Source organism: Martes martes, assembly GCF_963455335.1.
Source record: "Martes martes genome assembly, chromosome: 7".
In the NCBI taxonomy this organism is placed as follows: Eukaryota; Metazoa; Chordata; class Mammalia; order Carnivora; family Mustelidae; genus Martes; species Martes martes.
The window spans coordinates 3,834,467-3,862,165 of NC_137894.1; the positions used below are offsets into that span (position 1 = coordinate 3,834,467).

Below are 27,699 nucleotides of genomic sequence, written 5' to 3' on the forward strand. Positions count from 1 at the left end.
CCACGTCTTCAGCCTTGTCCCTGACGGGGACAAAGTGTCCTGGAATGGCCCTGAGACCAAGAAGGACTCTTAAATCTTGTTAGTCCCTCGCTCGGGTTTCTGTCCCTTTGTTTCCTTTCTCAGAAAAGGTAGAGCAGCCGGGTGGCCTTTAGAGGACGTGGAGCCCCTGGTCGTCCGCCTGGGTGGCCCGAGGACTTCCTTGAATTTCAGGACCTGCTCCTTGCTCCTCTTCCCGCCCGGTGCTGGGTGCTGGGCTGGGTCCCTGCTTCGGTCGTCTGTCCCCTCCTTTCTCCCTGTGGGCTCTCTGTGTGGTGTCGTCGACCCAGGCGGCCCCTCGAGGTACTTGCCCCGGAAAGGGACCGCGTCCTCTCCGGCATTTCCGCTGGGCGGGCCGCACGCCAGGCGGGCTCGGCACCGTGCGGGTCCCTCTCAGCCGCCCCGGCCCGAAAACTCCGTCACTGGGTCTTCTTTCTGCCCGTTCTCACGCACGGTTGATCTTCAAACAAAACAAACAAACACACACCAAAGCCATTTTAGTGCGACGTAACTCAAGTACAGTACAAGTCAGTTTTATAAAATATACAATTCACTGATTTTTTTTTTTTTTGTATTCAGAACTGGGGCAACCATCAGCACAATCTAATTTTAGAACATTTTGATCCCTCCTCCAAGAAACCCAGAGCCCATTAGCAGTCACGCCGCGTTCTCCCCATCTTTACTACAGACGGGTACGCCAGTCCCCAGCATTTCAGGTTAGGAGCATGTGTTTTCCGGTCCTTTGAGAACATCCGTCTGCTGTGACGGGGCGTACTGTCGCCAAGTCACATTCCCATCTCACGTTTGGCATCGAGTCTTCTGTATTTTGTTGTCGTTGCAGTGTCGTAAGGAACTCTGTGCCCAGACATATTAGAGCACGAGGAAGAGCATGGACCGCTTCTCCAGCCTCCTTTGGGGCTCCCCTGAATTAGCCGTCCCAGGACTCATTAATCGTTACGACTTGGGCAGCTCGCCACCTGGCTTTTCAGAAATCATCACTTGGGTGATCTGATTCTTGGCTTGGTGTTCACAGTCCATGAATCATAAAACTCTGCTTTTTTGTTTAAAACTCCCTTTTTTTTTCTACCATAGATTCAGATGGAATGAGTTTTGATAGCATAAATGCTCAGTATGCCACACACAGCATGAAATCATGAATATGTGCTAAAATCCCAAGACAGGATACCTTCCGCAGGATAAACACGAACAGAAGGTGCCCATCGAGGTGACGGTCAGTTTGCGTGTGGCGAGCACACACCTCCCAGATGACTTCCAGCGGTCTTGGGTAGAGAATGCCATTTCTTTCTTTTCTTTCTTTTTTATTTTTTTAAAGATTTTATTTATTTATTGGAGAGAGAGTGAGCAGGAGCAGAGGGAGGGGACAGAGGGAGGGGGAGAAGCAGACTCCCCATGGGGCGCCAATCCAGGACCCCAAGGTCATGACCAGAGCTGAGGTCAGACGTTTAACTGACAGAGCCACCCAGGTGCCCTGAGGATACCATTTCCTAAAGGTGACACCACATGGTGAAGAAAATAACTAGCCAGATGCATTTCACATTTTCCCTACACGCGTATTTCTTGGAATGTATTTGAAGAGAACACAGCCTTGACATAAACCTTCCATGGAGCCCAGGTGGGAGAGGGTGGCCCCAAGGCGGAGACTCATTTCCGTAGTGTGGCGGTCAGCGTCCGTGGGTATCCAGCCGGGGCCCGCCTCTGGCCTCGTCTCCTCTCTCCGCTCCCGCAGCCGTGCTCACCGTGGTGCCGGCTTGTCTCCGGGCACACCTGCGGCGTCTGGAGGGCCTCTTCCCCCGCATCTGCCAGGCCCAGAAGAGTGGTGCGGGGGCAGCGGAGGGTGTATGTGCGGAGGAGGGAGAGAGGGTCTGGACGGGGATAGACGGGGCCCACGTGAAAATGGGGTGACATTGTAACTGATGATGAGGTGGGGTTTTTAAAAGTGTGTATTTCATTTCCAGTTCACATACAGTGTCCTATTAGTGTCAGGTGTACAATATGGTGATTAAACACTTCCGTACGCTGCCCAGTGTTCATCAGGACGGGCGCCCTCCTGCGTCCCCATCACGTGTTTTGCCCCCTCCCTGGCCACCAGCAGTTTGTTTTTTGGTTCATCTCTTTTTTTCTTTGTTTCTTCAATTCCACATAGGAGTGAAACCATATGGTATTTGTCTTTCTCAGACCGACTTATCTCACTCAGCAGAATACTGTCTAGCTCCAGCCATGTCATTGCAAATTGCACAATTCCATTCTTTTTTTTTTTTTAAAGATTTTATTTATTTATTTGACAGAGAGAGAGAGAGAGAGATCACAAGTAGGCAGGGAGGCAGGCAGAGAGAGGAGGAAGCAGGCTCTCTGTGGAGCGGAGAGCCCGATGTGGGGCTTGATCCCAGGACCCTGGGATCATGACCTAAGCCCACTTTAACCCACTGAGTCACCCAGGCGCCCCCATTCTCTTTTTTAAGAGCTGAATAATATTCCTCTGTGTGTGTGTGTGTGTGTGTGTGTGTGTGTGTGTGTTGCTGCTATAAACATCAGGGTGCATGTATCCCTTTGAATTAGTGTTTTTGTGTTCTTTGAGTAAATACCCAGTAGTGGGATTCCTGGGTCATAGGGTAGCTCTATTTTTAATTTTTTGAGGAACCTCCATACTGTTTTCCACAGTGGCTGCCCCAGTTTGCACTCCCACCCACAGCACAAGGGGGTTCCCCTTTCTCCGCATCCTCGCCAGCACCTTTAGTCTCTTGTGTTGTTGATTTTAGCCGTTCTGACAGGTGTGAGGTGGTTTCCCATTGTTGTTTGATTTACATTTTCCTGAAGAAGAGGGAGGTTGAAGATCTTTCCATGAGTCTGTTGGCCATCTGGATGTCACCTCTGAAGAAATGTCTGTTCATGTCTTCTGCCCGTTTTTTAACTGGATTATTCATTTTGGGGGTGGTGAGTTAATAAGTTCTTTATAGATTTCAGATACTAACCATTTATTGGATACGTTGTGTGCGAATATCTTCTCCCATCCAGTGGGTCGCCTTTTCGTTTTGTTGTGTCCTTTGCTGTGCAGAAGATTTTTATTTTGACGTCGTCCCAACCATTCATTTTTGTTTTTATTTCCCTTGTCCCGGGAGACAGACCTAGAAACATACTTCTGTGGATGACGTCAGAGATTAATGCACGTTCTCTCCTCTAGGATGTTTATGGCTTCAGGTCTCACATTTGGGTCTTTAATCCATTTTCAGTTTACTTTTGTGCGTGGTAAAAGACAGTGATGGTCTGGTTTCATTCTTCTGCATGAGGCTGTCCAGTTTCCCCAAACCATTTGTAGAAGAGACTGTCTTTTTCCCGTTAGATATTCTTTGCTGCATTGTTGAAGATGAGTTGACCGTAGAGTCGAGGGTCCATTTCTGGGTTTCCTGTTCTGTTCCACTGATCTGTGTGTCTGCTTTTGTGCCGGCACCATACTGTTTTCATGACGACGGCTTTGTGATAGAGCTTGAAGTCAGGAGTTGTGATGCCGCCAGCTTTGCTTTGCTTTTTCAAGATTGCTTTGGCTTTGCAGGGTCTTCTGTGGTTCCACACAGATTTTCGGATTGTCTGTTCTAGTTCTGTTGAAAAATGTATTTTGATGGGGATTGCCTTAAACGGATAGGTTGCTTTGGATAATAGGATGTTTTAACAATATTTGTTTTTCTAATCCATGCGCATGGAATGTTCATGTGATATCTTCAGTTTCTTTCATCAGTGTTTTATAGTTTTCAGAGAGGTGGGTTTAAAAAAAAAACAGTTCTTTAACCAGATTTATTTCTGGTGTATCATCATTTTTGTCAGTTTTGCATAAGATGTATTTTTAAGGAAAATTTTTTTAGTTATAATATATATACAGAAAAGTGCATCCATAAATTATACGTGTACAGCTCAGTGAGTTTTTACAAAGTGAGCGTGATGATGTAAGCATCACCCCGAGGAAGGTACAGAACATCACCGGTACCCCAGAAGCGTCCCTTATGTCCCTTTCGCTTGTCACCCTGGTGAGTTTTGTTTTATGTTCTCTCTTGTTCCTGCCCTTGGTCTTGTCTTCCCATAATCTGTTTTCTTATCCTTCGTCCTCAGAAGAGCCCCCCACGGTATCCCATGTAAGTATTTGCCTTCCATATCAGCTTTGATTTTCTGAAACTCTGCCTCTTCCCCTCCTCACTGTCGGGATCCCCCCCCACTGTGGGAGACTCCTGATCCTTTCCCAGAGCACATGGGAGTGGATCTGATCCAGGGCAGCCCCGCAGCCTGTGACCCTGTCCCGGAACTTGGTCAACCCCACATCAGAGGAGGACCCACAGAGAATGTGTGTGGAGGGCTCCCGAGAAACTGTCAAGCCTTCTGGGACCTAAGGCAGTGTCATCAACAAAACCCATCAGCATTCATCAGGGTCACTTGCCTTATTCTGTTCTCTGATGTAAATGTGACCCGAAAAGGGAATCCCTAGTCCGTGGAGGACTGGTGACAGATGTGACTTATGTGAGCTCTCTCCTTAATCGGTTGTGTTAATCTGGGCAGTTTGGGGGCAGGCAGAAATAACCTTGATAGACCGGGTCTGCCATGACTCACTTGGCAGGGCTCAGACCAGGCGTGGACACAGGCTTCTGGCTAGGGTCCAGCAGGTGCGGGTTTTCCTCAGAGAGTTGCTAACCCCTTGTCGTAACAGGGTATGTGGGGCGACTCCCATGCCCCGCACGGATGAGAAGTACCACCTACATCATGTGCTGAATTCCTTGGGCTTCTGTTTCTAAGTTGGTTGTTCAGTTCCATTAATTTACTTCTTTGCTCGATACCTCCCTGTTTCACGTGCTGGACTCTACAATTAAGTATTTCATTATCCGACAGGGCTGACTCTCCCTGCTCTTCATTTTCAGAATTTTCCTGGCTGTCTTCATAGGGCAAGTTTCCCACACAAATAGCCCCGTCTGGTTCTCAAGATACTCCTGTTGATATTGTGACAGATGCATGGATTAGTTTAGGGGTCCTTGACATTTTTTTTGTTTAAAGACTGACTTTATTTATTTGAAAGAGAGAGAGCACACACAAAGGAAAGCGAGAGGGAGACGCAGACTCCCTGCTGAGCAGGGAGCCCCATGCGGGGCTCGATCCCAGGACCTTGAGATCATGGCCTGAGCTGAAGGCAGAGGCTTAACGCACTGAGCCCCCCAGGAGCCCCAAGAGTATTTGATATCTTTATATTGACTTTTCCTATTTAAGAATAGAATGTGTCTTATTTATTAAAGTCTGCTTTTCTGTGCCTTTAGAAATTCTTGTCTTGATGTTTTTGGGGCAGATCTTGCACACTTCTATAGATTTCTAGAAATGGTATCTTTCTGTTTGGTGCTCTTGAAGGGATCTTTAAAAATCTGTTACATCACCTGCGAGGTTGTTTGCATCTAGAAGAAGGCTGTTGACTTTATTTTTTGTTAATCTTGTAACTAACCATCTTACTGAACTTTATTATTCGTGTTCACTTTTTCAGTTGATTTTCCTGGGCACTGTAGGTGTGCAGTTATGTTAGCTGCAAATAACAGTAACTTCACTCTGTTGTATTTATTACGGGGGTTGGTATGAAAGGAGAGCCATAATGCAGTCATGAGTTCGAGTCTTCGCATGGAGCATGCACTAGACGGATCTTCTGCCCGTTATTTCCTTTGTCACCCACTCTGTGTCCTCGTCTTTGGAGGCTTGACCCTGTCTGCCAAGGGCCTTATTTTTTTGTTGTTGTTTAAAGATTTTATTTATTTATTTGTCAGAGAGAGAGATCACGCACAAGCAGGCAGAGTGGCAGGCAGAGGAGGAGAGAGAAGCAGGCTCACTTCTGAGCAGGGAGCCCGATGCGGGACTCGATCCCAGGACCCTGGGATCATGACCCGAGGCGAAGACAGAGACTTAACCGACTGAGCCACCCAGGCATCCCTGCGAAGGGCCTTATTAACCATCCTGGTTAATAACCAGGTTAATAACCAACCTGCCTCGGAGTCAGGAGAGACCACATTGCTGGTACCTGTGACAGACACTCAGTCCAGGGTCCATGTCCTGGGGCGCAGATGGGACATCTCAGGAGGCCGTGACAGCACGTGAAGGACGAAGAGGAGGTCTTCTGACTCTCGAAGAGGGTGGGATGTTTAGGCTCAAGACAGGGCATGGGCTGGCGCACCTGGAAATGCTGACAGGTGAGGAGCAGGGCCAGGTGGTCCGGGCTGGGGGGACATCCTAACACACCTGGAGCGTGTCCGATGGGGCCCAGAGCCAGGGAAGGCCTTTGCGACGGGGGGGGGGACCGTGCCTTACCTTAATCTGTCGAGCTTGGCAGCGAGCGTTTCTTTTGGTGCCAAGTGATCGATATCTGGAGGGGTTCGAGACCCAAGGTAGAAAAGCTAGCCAGGGCTTCCTATGAGACCATGAAACACTGTTTAAACAGCTGCAAAATACTGTCTGGATGGTTTGGTTTCCATTCAAGCCAAGCAGAAGTAGGAATAATAAGAATCGTGAGGTTTCACAGACCCGTATCCGGAAAAGCGTGGGGTCGAGCATCGCCGTTGCACGTGGAGGGTGACGATAAATTAAAAACATCATTTTTCTTTTTATTTTTTTTTCCCCCTGCAAAAATTAGTCCTGCCAGTTCTTTGCAGAATTCTCTTACACGGAGCCAGAAACCATTTAGAGCAGGAGTGGTGTCTCTGCTGAGTGGGTTTCATATTCCAAACATACATATGTTGCACAGAGTGTCTAATTATTCTCGGGGACAATTACTGTCAGGTTCCAAAATGTGTTCAATGAGCAGCAATTGGTGTTTATTCAGCTCTAAAAAGACTGTGCGAGGGAACAGTGGGTTATATTGTCTGCCTAAAGCAACGTTTCGCCATCCGGAAACATCTGCTTTCTATTTAAAACACTGGAGAAGGACTGGGAGTATTTTTGAAATCCACTCCCTAAGCATCGAACACCAAAGAAAAGAGAATAAAATTGGGTATGAAGGTAGTTTCTGTTCTCTGATACACACTCTCTTCAGCTCTTCCCTGCTGGGAGGGAAAGGCGGCCTCCTGGGTCGGAAAGTTCTGCTTCTCTTGAATTTTTCTATTTATACTGACTTGCACACTTATCGGAACTGAATCCTGTGTCCTAGTTCCAGCGTTTTTGCTTTTTCAGGTGAGGCAAGATGATCTCTCAGAGCTGGGAATCTGCGTTTCTGAATTTTGGGGCGAGGTTTATAGACTTCTCCGATTTGCCCATCACGATGTAAGGAGTTGTGATATGTAGTAGACTTTCTATGAAGGTCGAGGTATTAGTTCTCTTTTGCTGGGTAATAAGTTCCCACCAACTTAGCGGCTTAAAACAAAGGACTCTCTCTGGGTCCAGAGTCTGGGCGTGGCTTAGCTGCGTCCTCTGCTTCCGGGTCTCTTAGGAGTGTCTTTAAGGTGTCAACAAGGGGTGGGGGTCTCAGGAGAGATCTGACCCCTGAGTTTCCAAGTGGTTGTTGAAAGAATTCCAGTTCCCCAGAGGGTGTTGGGCGGAGGGCCTCAGTTTAGGGCCTCAGTTTTCCTCTGGCTGTTGGCTGGAGGCCACTCTCAGTTCCTGCAACTGTGGGTCTCCCCAGCATGGCAACGCGCCTCACCAAAAGCCATCAAGAGAGTCAAGAGAATCTGCTAGCGAGACAGACATCATAACCCTGTGTAGCTTACTTGTATAATGACATCCCATCACCTTTGCTGTACTCTTTTGGTTAAAACACGTCACAGGTCCCTCCACCACCACCATCATCAAGCTCGGGGCAGGGAGGGAGGGGGTTCCATAAGGGCATAATTACCAGGAGGTGGGGATCACTGAGAACCACATCAAGAGCTGCGTCTTACAGAAAGCTATTCTTTCCGAAAGAGTGGAGCGTAATGATTAAGAGGAAGGTGACCATGTCCCTTGGAACTGCTTTCACGTCTCAGATCTGTCACTTACCGTGTGACCCAAGGCAGGTCCTTGGCCTTTCCGAGCCCCCATTTCCCCACCTGCACACCTCCCGCAAAGGATCTTTATGATCCTAAAGGAGAGGTCACGGGTAAAACATGGCAGGTGGAAGGACTCAGTAAATACCGACTTTTTAAATTCTTTCTTCCTCCTTTTCTTTAAACACCATTAGATTTGTGAATTTTAGAAGAATTCATTAGAACTCCCCACTGGCCTCAGACGTGGTTATTCATGTGGAAATCCCAGTCCTGTGAGCAGTTTCCTGGGTTCAAGGCTGCGATCAGACTGGCCCCATCTTGCCCAGGACTGAGGAATGCAGGTCTCTGGTCTCCCGGGTGATCTCCTCAGCAGGGGTGCGGGACTCCCCGCAGCTCCCCTTCCAGGGCCTCTCCCTGTGCCTCTCCCCCTGCAGAGGCCTGACCACGGGAGACCCGGGCTGCAGCCAAGGACGGTGTGGCCGGCTGGGTCCATGGTCCTCTTCTGACATCCTTGCATTTCTGGCCGGGGTCCCCAGGGCGGCCCACCATACCTTTGGTCCATCCCCAGAGCCGAGCCGCTTCGCAGGTGACTCTTGGCTTTGGCTTATCCCCGGTCAGGAAGCCTCCCTGTCCTTCCCGCCTGGTCTCTGGTCTCCCTGCTTCCCTCACTTCCTCTCTCCTGCCGGGCTCAGGGACACAGAGTGCTTGACGTCCGTGACAGCTTGGCCACACGGGCTTCCCGCGCCCCCCATCTCTACCCAGAGCACTTCTGCCTCCCCACTCTTTGCACCCCCAAAATCCTGTCCTCGGTTTCACCGCAGTCCCCTTCAGGCTGTGGGAGGAAGATCTGGAATCATTCAAAGCTCGTTGTGTCTTTCCGGAGGAGGGATGCTGGCCATAGGCTCACTTCTTCCGTCTTTTGTCTAGATCACCTGTTAATGTCTCATTGTGGGTTTCTCCCCAGCTTCTCTGAGGATCAGAATCACCTGGATCTCTTGTTAAAAATGGAGCTCCCCAGGCCCGTCCCTGAGAGCCAAGTTCCTGCGGGGGAGGGACGGCGGCAGAGAGACTTTAGCACAACGCAATTATTTTTTTTTAATTGAGGTATAATTAGCATATAACATCATTTTAGTTTTAAGTACACAGCATGATTCGGTATTTGTATACATTGCAGAATTCCTCTACAACTCTTTTCCGTGGTTACTGTCCTTTCAACCGTCGCCTCCTCTCGCATCTGCAGAATTCCGTGTGAGCAAGCGTTTTCCTTTCTGGTGCTGTACGTCGATGATTAGCAAAATACGGTGCCTGGGCTGGTAGTAACACAGCTGGGGGCCCAGATGCCAGACTTCCCCACGGGGACTTGACGAAGAGCGCGGCAGTCATGGGCACACGGGCTCCCCCACAGGCTGGCTCCCCTGGTGACGACAGTTGCGGGAAATTGCAGGGGGAATGTTCCTTTTGTTTCTACGTCCTGTCACCCTGTGGCTGGAAGGGTGTCAGTTTAGGCTCAGGATGGTGGGTAAACCTAACCACGGTTGAGGGAAGACAGACATCCGAGTGATCCACGCCCCCAGAGGGGCTTGTCCTGCTCTGGGATCTAGAAGGGAGGTTTCAGGGGTGCGGGCAAGGAATGCTTCCATTGGTTCTTCTGGAAAGCTGGCCTCTTGAACCCACTGCATTGAGTTAGCACAAGTAGCATGCCCTTGGCTTTTGTTCTCCTGGAAGAGCGGTCATGGAAAGGGGTCTGCAGCCACAACTGATGGTTGATGCTGATGTTTCTGGCGATAGTATTCTTTGCAGGAGGCTCAAATAATAAATTGCTTCTAGGAAGACGTTTCTCTTCTAAAAGAGCTTTCTTTCCAGTAATGAGCCTCATCTAGGCAGAATAGGTTCAAAGACTGCTTTGCCTAAAACCACTCCATCTGGAGACCAGAACACTTGAAATTCACTTTCTCCCTTTGATTTTTTTTTTTTTTTGTATTCACTGAGTGTCCTATATTTTATGCCACCCCTTTGGACACTGTAAGGATGTTAAAAGTTAATTTGTTTTGAGTTACTTTTTGGTTTTGTTTTTATCTCTAATAAATGCTCATTAAATCTCATGAACATGATACTTCAACAGAAGTATCACCAAGTTAACAACAACAACAAGTAGACTTGAGGCATCTCATGAACAGTGGGGCCACTTTTACCTGCTGGGAGCTGCTTCCCCCCCACCCCGCCCCTGTGTGATCGTATTTGGAACACTTAAAGGATTTTTGAGCCAGTTTGCCCGAAAACCCTTTCATTAAAATTAAGTCTATTTTGTAATGAGTTTGTGTCTCCTTTTACATTACTTTGTGAGTTAGGTACCTTACAGATTGAAATGCTGTGGTATCGGTTTCAGATTTTTATCCATCTGCTTTATTTCTTGATGCTTTATTGTCAAGATCAAAACAATTCCCCACTTTCCAGAAAGAAACCTGGCTCCTGTGTCCATTTGGTTGATAGTCATGTTAAGAATTCACAGGAGCCAAAGAGCAACAACCCTACAGAGGCAAGAATAGCAAAAGGAAAGGATTTCCTGAATTAAGCGCCTGGACCTCCAAAGATTTCTAAGTTGGGAACATGAAACTTTAAGGCTCCGTCCATTGTGAGCGAACGTGTCTTGGGTAAAATGCTGCGAATTTGAGAAGTACTTACTAGAAATATAATACGAAGTTGCAAATTGTAAATCCTAAAGTCGTGGCAAGATCCTCCGAAAGAAATGTATTGCAGCAACCCGAGCACGCCAGCAGGTTGTCAGACAGGACCGGGACGCTCGACAGGAAGCGAGGACTCGGGACCCGCACGTAGGGCGAGTCGCTCCTTGCCAGTTGCCCGCAGCCCGCGGGGGGTGGGTTTCCGTGGCTCCCGTGCTGGCCTCTCTCCTTCCCCCTTGTCTTATTTTATTTGTCCTCCTGTATATGCATCTCTCCCAATAAGCCGTTGAGATCTTTGGGGCCCGCAGGAGGTGGGGCGCGAAGTCCTAAATACCGCGCGAAGTCCTGCTCTGACCCTCACGCGCCCTCCTCTCCTCCCGCAGAGAACAGCCCATCTTCACCACGCGGGCGCACGTCTTCCAGATCGACCCCAGCACCAAGAAGAACTGGGTGCCAGCGAGCAAGCAGGCGGTCACCGTTTCCTACTTCTACGATGTCACCCGGAACAGCTATCGCATCATCAGCGTGGACGGAGCCAAGGTACCACCCGGAGGCTGATGTCACCATTCCCAGTCCCTGCCTTGTCAGCAAGAACCGTGTGATACGGGGGCGCCCCAGGGGCTCAGTCCATTAAGCGTCTGACTCTTGGTTTTGGCTCATGTTGTGATCTCAGGGTCCTGGAATCGAGCCCCGCATTGGACTCTGTGCTCAGTGCAGAGTCTGCTTCAGATCCTCTCTCCCTCCCCCTCTCTCTCTCAAATAAATAAGTAAAATCTTAGAAAAAAAGGTCAGTACGCTATGTTTCAAAGTGGTGGAGAAAGGATGCACGCAAATCCTGCCACGTTACACAGGTGTTTGTTCCTGTATTAATCATGACATTGGTCTAATCCATGCCCTGCCTTTTCTTTTTTTCCCATTTAAAATTATGACAAATGAGGAAGAAAAAAAAAAGAAGATTTCCCTGTTACCACATTGTCTTCGTAACTAGCATTTTAATGCTCGTGTAACAGTTCCACTACGGTCCTGCATTCTTTTTAATCTCTCCCCTTATGGTTGCCTATGTTCGTGGCTTCCAGTTTTTTCCTGGTCTAGATAATGAGCATCTTTATACAACAAATTCTCCCACTCATTCATCACGTACCTATTGCTTTCTTTTGGGTATTTCCTTAGGCTTGATTCCTGGAAGAAATACGGTAGGCTGAGATAGTAACCATTGATTCCTGGCATGTGACCACTGTGACCAAATTGCTTTCTGCAGAGTCTGTTCTGCTAGCGTGCATGAGAATGCTGGCATATTGCACACGTCCCAACAATTATAACTAGATAGGTGTTATATCTAGTGTGGTTTTTATGTTATTATTCCTAGCGATCAAATCTGATTAAAAGATTTTGGAGAATTTCTTGAAATACCTTTTTCCCCAGGTATTTGTATTATTCTGCTGTCTTCCTTGATATTTTTGCCACGTTGCTATGGTGGCAGAGTAAAGAAGGGATAGCAACAGAAGTATCGCCAAGTTAACAAAAAAAAAAGTAGATTTGAGGCTTTATAATTTCTTTTCTGTCTTTAGTCAATGTTCATCCCGCTGGACAGTTTTATAATTTCCATTATCTGCTGTCACCCTAAACTCAGTGTATCTGGGGCGCCCAGACAGCTCAGTCAGTGGAGTGTGCGACTCTCGATCTTGGGATCGAGTTCAAGCACCATTTTGGAGGTAGTTTACTTAGAACAATTAGATAAATTAACAAAGTCACTTATAAAAGAAGAAAATGAAATTCACTGTATTTGAAGGAGAATTCCATTTGCCCTCTAAACCGCCTCCCCATTTTCATTCCCTATCAGTTTAAGCTGGAAAAAAAAGAAAGAAAAGCACAAATTCATTCCCTTTTTAGTTGGTCAGTGAGTCTGCTTTTGAAGTGCCTCACATTTATACCTAGTGTTTTAAGACCATAACTTGTCCTGAAGGTCTTTTTTTTTTTTTAAAGATTTTTTTATTTCTTTATTTGACAGAGAGATCACAAGTAGGCAGAGGCAGGCAGAGGTGGGGGGGAAGCAGGCTTCCTGCTGAGCAGAGAGCCCGGTGCGGGGCTCGATCCCAGGACCTTGAGATCATGACCTGAGCCGAAGGCAGAGGCTTTAACGCACTGAACCACCAGGCACCCAAGTCTTTTTTTTTTAATTGGAGTATAATTAGCCCGCAGTGTTGTCTGGGCTTCAGGCGCCCCGTGTGTTGGACAGTTCCGTCCCTCGCCCGCTGCTCCTCACGAGAAGGGTAGTCACCGTCGGTCACCAACAAACATTTTTACGGGATTACTGACCGTATTCCCTATGCTGTACTTCTCGTCCCCACGACTCATTCATTTATCTTAAAGCCGGAAGTTGACACCTCTCAGTGGCCCTTACAGATTTCCTCCTTCCCTCCCACCTGCCTCCCCTCTGACAACCATGCGTTCGTTCTGGTTTTGTTGGTCCGTTTGTTTTCCGGATTCCACCAGTGAGGGAAGTCATACGGCGTTTGCCTTTGACTTGCTTCCTGTAGCCTGACTCCTTCTAGGTCCATCCACGCTGTCACAGGTGGGGAGAGCGCGTTCTCTCACGCCTGAGGGATGCTCCGTTGTGCGCCTGCGCCCCGCGCCCTTTGCCCGTTCATCGGGGGCGAACACTGGGCTGCTCCCGCACGGTCTTTGGCTACTGTAGATAATGCCCGGGAAACACAGGGGTGCGTATCTTTTTAAATTAGTGTTTTCATTTCCTTTGGGTAAATACCCAATAGTGGATGACTGGATCGTATGGTAATTTTATTTTTGATTTTTTGAGGAACCTCCATACTGTTTTCCACAAGGGCTGCACCAGTTTACGTTCCTGCCAACAGTGCACGAGGGTTCCCTTTCCTCCACATCCTCACCAACACCTGTTGTTTCTTGTCTTTTTCTTTTTTTTTTTTTTTTAAGATTTATTTATTTGAGGGGCACCTGGGTGGCTCAGTTGTTAAGCATCTGCCTTCAGCTCAGGTCATGATCTGAGAGTTGTGGGATCGAGCCCCACATCGGGCTCTCTGCTCAGCGGGGAGCCTGCTTCTCCCTCTCCTGCTTGTGTTCCCTCTCTCGCTCTCTCTGTCATAAATAAATAAAATCTTTAAAAAAAGATTTATTTATTTGACAGCGAGAGAAGTCAGAGCAGAGGGGGAGAACCCCAAGCAGACTCCCTGCTGAGCACAGAGCCTGATGGGGGGCTCCATCCCATGACCCTTGAGATCACAACCCGAGCCGAAACCAAGAGTCAGATACCTAACGGACTGAGCCACCCAGACACCCCTCTTGTCTTTTCAGTCCCGGCTATTGTGACAGGTGTGAGGTGCTGTCTCACTGTGGTTTTAATTTGCATTTTGCTAAGGAAGAGGGATGTTGAGCACCTTTTGTTTGCTCAGAATTTTAGTAGCCTTCTGACGGGCTCCCCTCTCCTGCCTGAAGCCTGTCCCACCCTCTGCCTGTAGGCCAGCAGCCCTCGGAAGCAGGGGACTGGGGGTTTGAGCAGTGGACTGGGGCCTGGTGGACGCTTCTTGCTCCTCGGAGCCCCCAAAGCAGAAGGCACAGAGAAGCCTCCATCGGAATGTCCTCGAGGGACGTTGGGAGAGCCTCGTGCTCCTCCTGATCTCTGGCCGAGGCTCCTTGTGCTAAGACAGAAGCCCCCCCTTCAGCCGCGTTCTCTCAGCAGAGCAAAAACTGCAGGTGACGTTGGCCGGGCGCCTCGATCCTGTGTCTTTTCCTTCCAGTTGTCACAACCCTTCCTCCTACCTAGGAAGGGAGCCCAGAAGTCCTCATTGCACGGTGGAGGTCGAGGACAGGCTGTCACCCAGCCCAGTTTTGCACCGCCAGTGAGGCTTGGCAGGCCTCATTGCCAAGTGAGGCCGGCGCCTGTGGCCAGACCCCGGGACACCCGCTGCCCAGTGCCTGGGTTGCAGCAGATGTCACACGAGCCTCGCGTGTCTTCTTCCGTGCTTGGACAGCCGTAGCTGGTGTGGCAAAGACGTCTAAAGCCAGGCAGGGGCTGGTTCTCTCCTCTAAGCAAGCAGGAGGAGACAGGGCAGGGTTCTGCTGAGTGCGGAGCATGCGTGGCAGTGCCTGGCACCCAGTAGGTAGGCAGCTTGTGTTTGATGAGCGAATATCTGCAGCGTGCCTTTATTATTGTTGTTGTTGTTGTTGTTGTTGTTGTTGTTGTTATTATTATTTTCTTCCGGGAGACATGGTGCTACTGCCGTTGAATTACCTCTTCCCTTCTCTGGGCTTCCGCGCTGGAATCGCCGCGCCTCGTGCCGGGATGTCCCGCTGGGGGTGGTGCATCAGGCTGACCTGCTTTCTTTCATCTGTCGATGCTGTCACTTCATCTGCTGTCCTCGAGCCGGGTTTGCACTGGTGTCGGTTGAGTTATCCAAGGATATATTGGGCTTAAATATAGATAAAATGACTTGCTTTGAGAAAGTGCTTTTAGTCCTCTTAGCTGGGCTTTTAGGGACTTGTCAAAGTGTCAGCCGCTCTGTCATCCAGCTCTGCAGTTTCTGAAGGCGGTGGCGGTGTGGTGGGGTGCGAGCCAAATGAGGCAGCTAAGAGAAATCAGGTGGGGGGGTGTGTGTGGAGGGGAGGGGGGCTGACCCCGGAGCTGCGGAACAGAGCCAGCTCAGGGTTGGTGTGGGGGACCTGTCGATTTGGGGAGTCACTTGCAGAGTGGGAACCCGGCCATGGGACGCCACTGGAATTCAGAGATGGTTTGTGGTGGTGGGGGCCCAGCACAGGTGTGTGGGTGGGAGGAGCCGCTGGAGGTGGGTGAGGAAGGGACCTAGGGCACAGGGCGGCTGACTTCTGGGCAGATGAATGGACCTTCTCTTGTGAGACAAGAGAATAAGGGGGTTGCGGCCTGGGTCAGGAACTAAATCACAGGCTGGGTGACACCTCCCCGCTGACTCATTTGCGCATGGGTGACAGAAAGGGAGCAGTGAGCTGGGCAGTTGTTTGGGGGTCTGGGATCCTTGCTCGGAGCGGGCACGGGGAGATCTGAGGAGCGTCCGCCGCCGATCGGACCCACCCGCTGAAGTCCCGCGAACGAGCCAGATGGGTGCCTCGCAGTACGGGTTTGCCTCCTGAGATAAACAGCACCCTGTGCAAGTTACATGCTTCCCACAGCAGAAAATGTCACCTGAGACACATAGAAAATTGCATCTTTCTGAACTTTCCCAGAGTCAGCACTTGCGTTTTTGAGTAAATTATACACATTCTGGCGCGCGGTGGTCCTCTGGCAGCTGACAGCAGAGCCCAGATAATGGCAGTCGAAAGGCATTGGAGGGGGGACGCCCGGGCGGCTCAGTGGGTTAAGCCTCTGCCTTCGGCTCAGGGCATGATCTCAGGGTGCTGGGATCGAGCCGCACCTTGGGGGGGGGGTCCCTGCTCAGCGGGGAGTCTGCTTCTCCCTCTCGCTCTGTCTGCTGCTCCCCCTGCTTGTGCTCTGTCTCTCTCTCTCTCTCATATAAACAAAATCTTAAAAAGAAAGGAAGGAAGGAAGGCATCAGGAAACTGCAGGAAGGGAGGAAGGAAGGAAACCATAGAAACACCGTGAACACAAGGGACTAAAATTCCAGAGAGGTGAGGACCGCTCAGCGATGACAATGACAATGGCAGTTGGCAGCTCTTTTCTGCTGTGAGCTTTTGCCAGACCAGGCTGCAGGTGGACGCTGCTGGGGGAGGAGAGAAGCCCCCAGGGTGGGGAGCAGTGGGGGCCGGAGGGGCTTCAGGCCACGGCTGGCTTCCCCACGAGATGGTGGCTGAACGGCAGGTGCGCGTGGGCCTACAGGGACAGGCTGAATGTTTCTGAGGGTCGAGTGAAATTCCCCTCTTATTTACAGTGCTTAGAAAGCGAAGAACTGCCCAAGGGGTCTAGAAGGGAACAGCAAAGGCATGAGAGCCCCAGAGAGAGTGGGGGAATCACCGCGGGGCGTCTCTACCTTCCTCCTCCGGCGAGGGCACTTGCTGGTGTGGCGGGAGGTAGAGGCTGAAAATCCACGCTTGGCCCCTGGGAAAAGCAGAGCAGCAGGGACTTGGGAGCTAGAATGAGAGACTGGGGGATGAGCGGCCCAGACACATGGCCAGTTTCTCCTGCAGAGGTTTGCCAGATTTGGAAGTTAAAATTTGGAAGGCCTCAGAGCAAAGCTGAGACGTCTGACAAACAGAACCGAATCTCCTGAAATCTCTCGGGGAAGTGGAGATAGAGACCTGCCAGACCCCCAGGGGAAAGCCCTAGAGGGCCTGCCCTGGAAGCAGGGGTGAGGCAGAGGCGGAGGGAGTCTCACCAGACCGGAAACTGGGCCCTGACCTAGCTCGGTCCCAGAGCGAAATAGGGATTTCCTGTATTCCTACCTGCCCAGCAGACAAGGGGGGAAACGCTCTTTGTAGGCAACAATGTCACGTGGAACCCTAACAAGTCCTTTCATACCCGTTTCCCGCCATACGTTGAAAAAGGTTGGACACCCAGAGAGGCAAGACCGTAGGCCTAGAATCAAGAGAAGCAAAACCCAGATAGTAGAAGCAGGTTCCAGCACAATCCAGAGTTTAGAGTCAGCATCGAGGATTTCTAAAGAACTATGATTATTATCTTCAAGGAAATAGAGGGGAAAATGGACAAAGTAGATGACAGGAAGGAGGATATCCCCCAAAGACTTAGACATTTTTTTTTAAAGAATCAGATGAACATTCTAGAACTAAAAAAAATGCAGAGTCTAAAATTGAGTTCAGTGACTCAGTTTAGCAGCAGATGGGTTCTCTCAGGAGCCAGGATTAGTGAACTGGAGGACAGACCGATAGAACATATCCAGATTGAAACAGAGAGAACCAAGAATCAGGGTGATAAGAACCGGTAGGAACATGAACTGTGTTGGGCACACTCAGGAGGTCTAGCATATGTGTACTTGGAGTCCCGGAGGACAGCAGAGAAGACAGAGCAGAAGTGGTGTTCATAGAATGGTTGAGAATTTTCCAAAAGAAAGAAAGAAAGAAAATTGAGTCTACAGGTTTGAGAAGCTAAATGAACCCCCAGCAGGATACAGCTCTTGTTTGTCCTTGCTCTGTAAGTAGTACATGCTTTATATTCCTTTTAACCACTTACTAGCTGTGTGACCTTGAATGTGTCATTTGACTTTGTTGAGCCTCAGTTTTCCCATCTGTAAAAATGTGGATGAGATAGAAGACTGTGTGAAAAAGTGCATTAGGAATTATTACACTGTAAAGAAATACCAGGGGTCCTCGCCTTTGTTATTCCAGCCTGACTGACCCTGGGACAGCGTGTTTGGGGCGAGCTCCGGAGGTGTGTCCTGTACTCTGCTCAGCCTCTGTCCTCTGCCTTTTAAGAGGGCTTTGGGGAGGGGTTCTGGAGGCTGACTTAGAGGCACAGGAGCACAAAGATCTAGAACGAATCAGGTTCTGAATGAGTCTCATGATTGCTTTGCCCTCCCAGAATTCTGGTAATTGGGAGGTGACCGGGGTTGGCTTTCTGGGATCACGTGATGCACTCTGATCTCGTGCCCAGGCACACACCTGCCCTCAGCCTGCTCTGATCCCACCCTATCAGTCCCGCCTGGGGCTGAGCCAGACCGCAGTCAACCTCTGAGGTCCCAGAAGCATTCCTTTATGCTCACCCCTGGTTTAGGTCTGCATTTTCCATGCCCCACTCCCCTGCCCCCATCTCTGATTAGTGTCAGGTGACAGCAGGCAGAGCTCTGGACCCGCTCTGCTCGCATCCAGTTATCTGAAAAATGCTTGATCACGTGTCATCACTCACGTGAACTGTGGTGTTCTAGGAGTTACCACGGTCAAAGGGAAAGGGCGGGGAGTGCGGTGGAGGCATCCATGGTACAAAACGAGAAGCATGTTGTATAGAAATTCCAAATGCAGGTTTCTGGGTCTTTTCTCTGGCCCTGCTCCTTACCAGGTCATTTTCCCCTGTGACATGGAACGGATAGTCCCACCGCACACGCTCACACGGGCTGATGGAAGTAAATCATTCAAGACGTGCTCAATACATGGTCATTGCTGTTCTTAGTATTAACTTCCAGAAGTTATTTTGGCAAATAAACGAGGTTTATACTTGAGCTAATGCCTCCTTAGAAAACTCAGCGGGGTGGGGGGCGCCTGGGGAGCTCAGTCATTAAGCGTCTGCCTTCAGCTCAGGTCATGATCTTGGGGTCCTGGGATCGAATCCTGCATCCAGCTCCCTGCTCAGCAGGGAGCCTGCTTCTCCCTCTCCATCCGCCTCTCCCCCTGCTCATGCTCACTCTCTCATGCTCTTTCTCTCAAATAAATAAAATCTTTAAAAAAGAGAAAAGGAAAGCTCAGTGGGCATTTTCATACACACATAGCGATGATGCCTGTTTCTAGAGGCGACTCTGACTCCCTGTTTGGGTCTCTTTATTAGTTAAAGCAAGAATCTGTGTCCGGAAGGTCCACCCTTCAGCAAAATAATCGGCTGACGTTCCCACCACGGAAAGGGAGGCCGTGCTCGTCGGCGTTTTCTCTTCCCTGTTTTATCAGTTATGAGTGGAGTTGACTGTTGAGAACGCACATTTCCTCAATAAGGAAAACTGGTAGTAGATTCATCCTTGAGCGTACTTACAGGCGCACCGCAGAGATGCGTGGGTTCGGTTGCACACCGAGGCAATAAAGCAAGTGTCGCGATTAAGCACGTCACGTGAGCCTTGTGGTTTCCCGAGTTCGCAGACTCGTCATGTGTGTGCGGTGTCTGCTCAGTGTGCCACAGCAGGACTTTGGAAAAAGTCCATGCCTTGATTAAAAAATGCAGTTTTATTGCAAAAAATGCTAACAATCCCCTGAGCTTTCAGTGAGTTGCCGTCAACGATCACGGGTCATCATCCCAAGGACAGGAATTGACAATGTTTGAAATGCTACGAGAAAAATCCAGATGTGACACCGAGAGGCGAACAGAGCGAAAGCTGTTGGGACGGCGGCGCCCGCAGACTTGCTTGACGCAGGGTTGCGGCGAACCTTCAGTTGGTAGAAAGTGCGGTTATCGGGGCGCGGGACAAAGCGAACCCGTGGAGCCAGGTGTGCCCGCATTCAGAAGGCTCGGTTTCTGCTCAGATCGTCACAGACGCTTTCACGGGGGCCGTGAGCTGTGGGTTCTGCCCTCCGGCCTGGCACAGACGTCCGCTTTCCCCACGAGTGTCCCTGGGAGGCTTAGGGCTTCTAAGGGCTTCTGCCGGGGTGAGCCTCCCGTCGATTACTCACTAACACTTCTGGATTGTTCAGTGGTTGTTTGTTTACACGTCTCTCCCCTCTTCCTACTTCCTGCCGCCGGAGGATCAGGAGTCCGGACTCCTCCGCCCCTCGTGCTCGGTGAGCAGTGCGCTGGGCGAGCAGATGCTCGGTAGACGCGGAAGGCCGGACCCCGCCCGGGCTGGAGGGCCTCCTTTCACCCCCGCTTCACTCAGTGCCCTCGCTCCCCTGCCGGGGTCTCCGGGAGGCTGATCTGCAGGCTCCAGCCCTGGGTCCGCGGGGCCTCTGGCTTCTGGCTGGGGCCGGCCGCTGGCAGGGACCACGGGGCAGAAGCGAGGGTATCCGTTCTGTGGGCTCCCCTCCGGGGGGGCGCCGGGCACAGACTCATATGTCAAGACAGCCTGTGGCTGCCAACCACAACCCTGGCCTTCCGCAGCCTGTGGCCTCTTCCTCCCCTCATCCTTTCAGGCCATGGAGGGGGCATCATTGAGCGCCCAGTCCCTGCACCCCCGCTGACAGCTTCTCTACACCCCGCTTGTACCATTACCATTGCTTTCTTTGTAAATTAACCGTCCACGATCATCCCAATCGGAGCATGGCTGTTCCTTCTTGTCGGGGAACGGCGAGCCCCAGTTGCCTATAGAGATTCAAAGTTGTTCAGGCTGCACACGGGGGCTCCAGGGGCTTGAAAAGGGACATAGCGCAGCTCCTCCGAGAGTGTGCGGCGTGGCTGGCTCACCCCTGAAGGCCATTGGTGCCCCGGAGCTTTGGGGAAATAAACAGCAGTTTGGGAAACTAGTCTCTCCTTAGGGCAGACTTTCTCCCGCCAACTGTAAGATCTTCTTTTAGAGCGACCGTCTGTTTTTGGGTCTCTGCAAGGACCCCTGATTATGGGTGTGTGTCTGATTCGGCAGAGGCTGTGCTGGGAGGCCCCGGGGGCAGGTGCCGTGGGGCGAGGGTGCGCGCGCTGGGTGCTCCGTCCAGGTCAGACCCAGCGTTCAGCTCCTCCTCTTCTGGCTCTTTCCTGCAGGTGATCATAAACAGCACCATCACACCCAACATGACCTTCACCAAGACGTCGCAGAAGTTTGGGCAGTGGGCTGACAGCAGAGCCAACACCGTGTTTGGCCTGGGGTTCTCCTCGGAGCAGCAGCTGACGAAGGTAAAGCGGTCGTCCCATCGCACGCTCCATCCCTCGGTCCCCGGATGCCGCCCCTGGGCAGGATTCCTCTCCAGGCTTTGATCTGATCCCCTCCGGGGCCGCAGGGCTGCCCGACCCGATGACCTTTTAGAGACCCCAGGTGCCCCGAAGTGGAGCCGTTGCTGGGGAAGGAAAGCTTACGTGCCACCTGCCCCTGCAGAGCCTGAGGTCGCAGCCCCAGCAAACCGCTCTACCTGTGGTTCTTTTCCCATGTGGGGTCACGCCAATCCCTGGGTCCCACATGCACTTGACAGCCATCAGCGTCAGTGACCCGTTAGCAGAGGGAGGTGCTGCCGAATACCGACGGCACACAGCTCCCGCCCTGGGGTCCCCATACCCCTTAAAACGTCACAGTGTTTGGAGTGCAGGTCACTTTTCCCCCCCTGGGGAAAGGATTCATAGCTTTGATTTGATTCTCTGATGGGGCTTGGGACACACTCTGTAGACAGTCAGAAAGGTGTCAAGGAGCGGATGGTGACCGACCACAGCTGGAGAACCCCAAGGTCTGCGGGAACAGGCTGAGCGCCTTGGATGGCGGGACGGAGCTTCTCCGGGCGAGGGGGTCTCCTCGTCGTAGGCTGCTGGAAGAGCCGTGCGGGGTGCGGGGAAGGCCTTGCCCGAGAGCAAGACTGGCTAGTTTACAGGACGCAGAACTTACAGGACGGACGTCAGAGGGTCTCAGAGAATCTGAGGGAGTGTGGAAAGGGAAGGGCCAGAGCCGGGCTGGCTGCAGCAAGCTTGGCTTTAGGACTTATCTCTAGACCGTTGCTGCGAACGTACTTCCTGAGCTGTGGCCGGGCCCACGCGGTGCCAGGTGCTGAGAATACAGAGCTGCGGTCCGTCCCAGAGGCGTTCACAGAATCCCAGATTCCAGGGGACTTGACTGGGTTGCTTGGTATGGACCTGGCTGCTTGGGCTCGCTGTGTATACTGAAGTCAGCTTTCAGGGGAGGGCGGTGGAGACAGGTCAGGAAGCCACCGTGCAGGGGCCCACAGATTTGCACCTCGCGTCTGTCTAGCACACGAGCACGGGCTGTGCGCACACACGCACCTACACACTTATGCACACACGCATATTTCTAAGGGGCCTGCGGCCCTCAAGGCAGCCATCCTACCTCCAGCAGAAAGGAGCCCCTGATGGAGGACACCCCACAGACCATCCTCTTTGGCATCTCCACGTACTTCCATGGGGATGCCACGCCCTAGGAGCCCCAGAGACCGGAAACGGCCTGGTGGCCTCTGGGCATCCCTCTTGTGCCTGCACACTTGCAGAAGCATTCTTTCCTAGGTAACAAAACCTCTCCTCCAGGGGCACGTGAGCGCCTCATTCCATTAAGTATCTGCCTTCAGCTCAGATCATGAGCCCAGAGTCCTGGGATCAAGTCCTGCGTGGGGCTCCCTGCTCAGCGAGGATCCTGCTTCTCCCTCTCCCTCTGCCCCTCCCCGTGTCCGTGCTCTCTCGCTGTCTCTCCAGTAAAAACATAAAATCTTTAAAAAATAATAATAAACCTCCCTTCAGTTCATCAGGGCCCTGACACAGGGAAGGAAGCCAAATTCTTGAGTCTAGGTCTTCGGGTGTCATTGTGGAAACAATGTCCTTTGGGCCCCGGACTCGTGTGCGGTGCCTCAGAAGGGAAGCAGTGCGTCCCACGCATCTGGAAAGCGTGTGTTGCGACAGGCAGCCCGCGGACTTCTGCAGGGTGGGAGGACTGGGAATCCTTCGCTTTATTTTGTCTGCGGAGAAGTGAGTTTGCTGGTTTGAGCCAGTGCTGTGCGGTGTAGACGACCTCAGGCAGGTCTCTGAGCGGCGGGGCCGGCAAAGCGACTGTGTCTGTCAGGTGAGGACGAGTCACTGTGGACGAAGGGGCCAAGGCAGGCAGCTCTTCACCGAGCATCTGGCTGCTCACGCCAAGGAACGAGGCAGAACGGGGGCTGCAGCGGGGTCACTGTGGTTGGCGGTGGGCACGCAGCCCATCGGAGGTCGGGGTGGCCTGGAAAGCAGGAGTGAGTTGTCAAGGTCCCATGGTGCCTGCCTCCCTGGCGCCCAGGCCAGTGTGTCTGTAAGCCTCGTGGGCAGGCCCTGGGCTGCCAGGAGGAGAAGGTCTGGGTGTCCCTAGATCGGCCCTAAGGATTCCCTTTGGCGCAGAGGCGGGGAGCTGGGGAGACTGTCTTAGTCCATTCGGGCTGTCAGGACCCCGGGCCACACACCGGAGAGCTCATACACAGCAGAGCTGCGCTCTTGGAGCTCGGGGGGCCGGAAGGCTGAGACCAGGGCTCCAGCACCGTCCGCTTCAGGGGAAGGCCTGCTGCCTGGTTGTTTGCCGGCACCTCATGGTGCTCTCCCATGCTGGAAAGAGAGCCGGGGGGCTCTGTGGGGTCTCTTATGAGGGCACCTGTCCCATTTATGTGGGCTTCACCCTCCTGAGGTGAGAGGTGACCTCATCACCTCTCAGTGGCCCTACCTCCTGATCCCTCACCCTGGGGCCTAGGATCTCAACATAGGAATTTGAGGGGGTCACAGACTTCCAGCCAGTTGCAAGCACTCACGTGGAATGTGAGTGTTTTCAGACTCCAATTCCACGGGACCCCCTGGGTTCCACTGATGTCGCTCTTCCCAAATCTCTTTGTCACTAACCTTCCAGATTTGTTTCTTCCTGGTCCCTGCCCAGGCAGTGAGGCCCCTGACCATTTCCCCAAGGTTCAGTGCAGATCGTGACCCCAGGCCACCTGCCCTGTGCACACTGGACAATGAGATGTTCCAAGTCATGTCCCCGGGGGCGGACTTCCCTTTTCCATCATCCTCTGCACAACAGCAGCAGCATGAGTAAACCCATGACACCCCAGGAGAGAGGCTGTGACCAGGATGTGGGGGTGTGAGGGTGGGCAAGGCTGTGGCCAGAGCCCAGCCCGGGACTTGAGACCGTGGCCTGTGGAAGATTTCAAGCCACGAAGGAAAACAAGCAGCTTCGAGTTGTAGGCAGGTTTTCCCGGCAGACTGGGTTGTTCTGGTCCTGATCAGGGATGACGAGGGCCTGAGTAGGAGCCGGAGGGACTTGGGCACTACGGAGGCGCTGAACCAGTGGGACCTGGTGAGTGGACGCGGGAGGCAGGGGCTCTGGGATGAGGACGGACTGACAGACAGAGGGAACTGCTGTTTTCTGAAACGAAGAACAGGGCTGTGAGAATCCGAGAATTTATGTGACGTGGAAGCAGGTATGATGGTGATTTGTTGAACAAATGATACCAGCACCCGTCCGAAGTGGACAGCCGATTGGGTGCCTGTCCCCTCTGGAGGAGCACCTGGAGGTGGCCGTGATGTGGAGGGGAGGGGGACACTTGGGAGCAGCCCCCTCCCCCCATGTCCCCTCCCCACACCGGCTGGTGTCCTCACGCCTCTGGGGAAGCCGGCGGAGAAGCAGAGGCTCCCGTGGGAGGCAGGGCCCCAGCGCCCCGACCCTACCCGACGCTCCGGGCCTTCCAGAAGCGCCGACGGCTGACAGAATCGCTCTCAGGGGCCTGGAAGAATTTCTTCCCTCTTCGGAGGAATCAGAGGAGCTGGGAAGCATAAACGGTGAATGTTTCTAACGAAAAGAATCGAAAGCAGGGAGAACCCAAGACAGAAATGAGAACAAATTGTTGACGTTCACTCCCTGGGCCTCTGAGACCCGGGGAGGCCTCAGGCCGTGCCTGCCTCCCCGCCCGGCCACCCCCTCACTTCCCCAGGCCGAGGGAAATGTCCTGTGGTCACGGAGGAGGCCCCGTCTCCCCGAGTCCCTCGGCTGCCTCGGGCGACGCCGGTCGGACCTGCCGTTGTCACAAAGGCTTCTCAGGTGTCTCCTTTGCTCAAAATGTTTCAAGTCAGCCTCTTGCCCGTCTCCGTGAAGGGAACGATTAGCCACACGCTGATAAATTACCGTCAAGTGAGGCTGCCGGGCTCGCCCAGCGGCAGTTAGCGGGCGGAGAGGAGCTCGGGCCTGAGGGGACGGCTGTGGCCGCGCGTTCCTGACTCCTCCGAACGGCGCCCGCGGGCCGGAGAGAGGGCTCGGTGGTCACACCCTGTGACTGGGCGAGGACAAGGAACCGTGGCTATTTTCGCTTAAGAACAACTTACACTCCGTCTCTCTCTACCCCCCGGAAGGAAAATAGGTGCCTTGGTCTTCGCTGCTCCCACGACAAGGAGCCCTTCCCGCCGCAGGCCCCAGAGCACCACAGGGACGCTGTGTGCCCTTGAGACAGGCTTTCCAGAAACGATAGCAGCCGCGTATTCCCAGAGGTATACGGGGGCTCGTCGGTCCACCTCAGCCCCCCTGAAGACCCTGGGAAGGGGCTTGCACGTGCTGATAAAAGGACGAGCTGCTGAACAGAGACCCAAGGAGGGCGATGCAAACGTGAGCGTGAACCAGTGGTCGAGGGGAGTGTTCTCTCCGGCAGCTGACCTCGAGGGGCCGCTGTCCCAAGTTTGGCTCCGTGTCACTTATCACAGACAGAAGGAAGCCCGTCCTGCCACAGAGGGGCTGATCCAGGATGGGGCTGCTAGTGCTCTGTGACTGGTTTGTCTAAAGTCACACACGCACGCACACACACACACACACTCTCTCTCTCTCTCTCGTGTACACACACACATACACACACGTACGCACACACGGCGCGGCGTTTGCTGTTGACCCATTTTAATGATTTCGTCTGTCATTCAGATGCGTATCATTAGGTTCAAGTCCGTGCAGTCGTAGGAACGTTGCTCTGTCTTCTACCTTTCCGATTTAAGGGCCATTGTTTTAGAGTGGGGGAGATTAATCATTCTTTTGATATGTTGTAGGGAGAATGCTTTGGGCTACAAGTAACAGGGAACGAGTCACAGTGCTGAAGCAAATAGCGTTATTCTTTTCATACAAAACAAGCCCTGAGGCAGGCCATTGCCAGCATCCATGCGGTGGCCCCATGACGTTGGCTGTGAGGTCTGCGCGCGACTGTTTCTTTTATTGGCCTTTTCCTCATGGTGCTAACATGGCTTCTCCAGCTCTGTCCATCACATCTGCATTCATGGCAAGAGGGAGAAGGCAGAAGGGTTCCTTGTGAGCTCCCTTGGCAGCTCCTTGCGTCCAAAGTCAGTCTTCAGTCCCTGGCCACCTTCCCACAGCAGGGGTTGGGGGCTGCGGAGAGAATTAGGTTGTTATGACCAGCTTAGACTGGTTCTCATTCTTTCCCACCTGGGAAATTTCCTGCTCTGGTCCAATTTGAGATGTTATTAAGCCAAGAGAAAACAAGAAATGGATTCTGAATAAGCAAGTAGCGTCTGCTGCAGGGTCTTCGATGGCCAAGGCCAAAAAAAAAAAAAAAAAAAAGCGCCACAAATGAAACAACAGTCTTTCATTTCTGGCATGATAATGATGAAAAAAATGATGATTTAAAATTTTTTTAACAGATTATTAGTACAAGTTTAAACACTACAGAAAATGATCCTAATAAGTAAAGATGTGAGAATTTGGAACACATTTCAGAAACCTGGATGCTTTGAATATCCTTTGATCTGTTGGTTTCATTTATTGGCATCTATTCTAAGGAAATAATTATACCTGAGCACAGATTTTGCTGTAAGAATTTTCCTTGCAGCATCATTTAAAACAGCAAGAGCAAAAAAAGCAAAAACACCATCCACATGTCCAGCAGTAAGAATCCAGGCTAAATGAACTCCAGTATATCCTTCAGGGTACTGTGCTATATGGCAGTTCAGAAGCTGTAACAGAATTTTGTATGATTACATGGAAATATTAATGTTGCACCGTTAATTGCAAAAGTGGCTATAAAATGAGGTGGACGACATCGTCCTGGTTTTGAGAAGAGATATGTGTAATGGGACACCTGGAGGGCTCAGTCCGTTGAGCGTCTGACTCTTGATTTTGGCTCAGGTCTTGATCTCAGGGTCATGGGATTGAGCCCCGCATTGGGTTCTCTGCTCAGCAGGGAGCCCACGTCCCCCACCCCCTGCCTGTCTCTCTGCCTACTTGTGATCTCTCTTTCTGTCAAATAAATAAAATCTTTAAATAAATAAATATATATGTGCATATATATATATATATATATTACATATATATATATGTAATGGATGCATACACACATACACACAGATAGGAAGCTATTGGACGTGTATGTAGTCAGTACGTATTGCTGGGTGGTAGGACTATAGGTTTAAAAAATATTTTTTTCTAAGCTACCCTTTCTAAATTCACAAGCATATGTGATGTTTTAGAATAAGGGGGAAGATTAGAAAACTGTAGATTTGGAGTCAGGGGATTTTTTCACTGAAGGACAATCCTCTGGGGGCCCTTGGTCGCTGCTAGGTTTCCATTATTATCCATAATGCTAGGATTAGCATCTTTGTATTGAAGCCTTTTTTTTTTAATGTTCTCAATTTTTCCATAGAATTGTTTCCCAGAAGTGGTATCACTAGGTCAGTGGGTATGAATGCTTTTTTCACTGATGATCCCCATTTCCAAATTGCTTCTCGGTGGGGCCGTGCCGCCCACACAATG

General features: G+C 51.4%; 1 protein-coding gene across 1 annotated transcript in view; it reads left to right on the forward strand.

The window, feature by feature from the left end:
• The window catches only part of HOMER2 (homer scaffold protein 2), a gene marked incomplete at both ends in the record, with an annotated part of 76,540 nt that overhangs the window by 32,007 nt on the left and 16,834 nt on the right, over window positions 1-27,699 (forward strand). Inside the window, 2 exon segments of the mRNA XM_080808471.1 lie at window positions 11,083-11,239; window positions 21,000-21,131. Of these exon segments, the coding sequence (XP_080664597.1) occupies window positions 11,083-11,239; window positions 21,000-21,131 (289 nt within the window).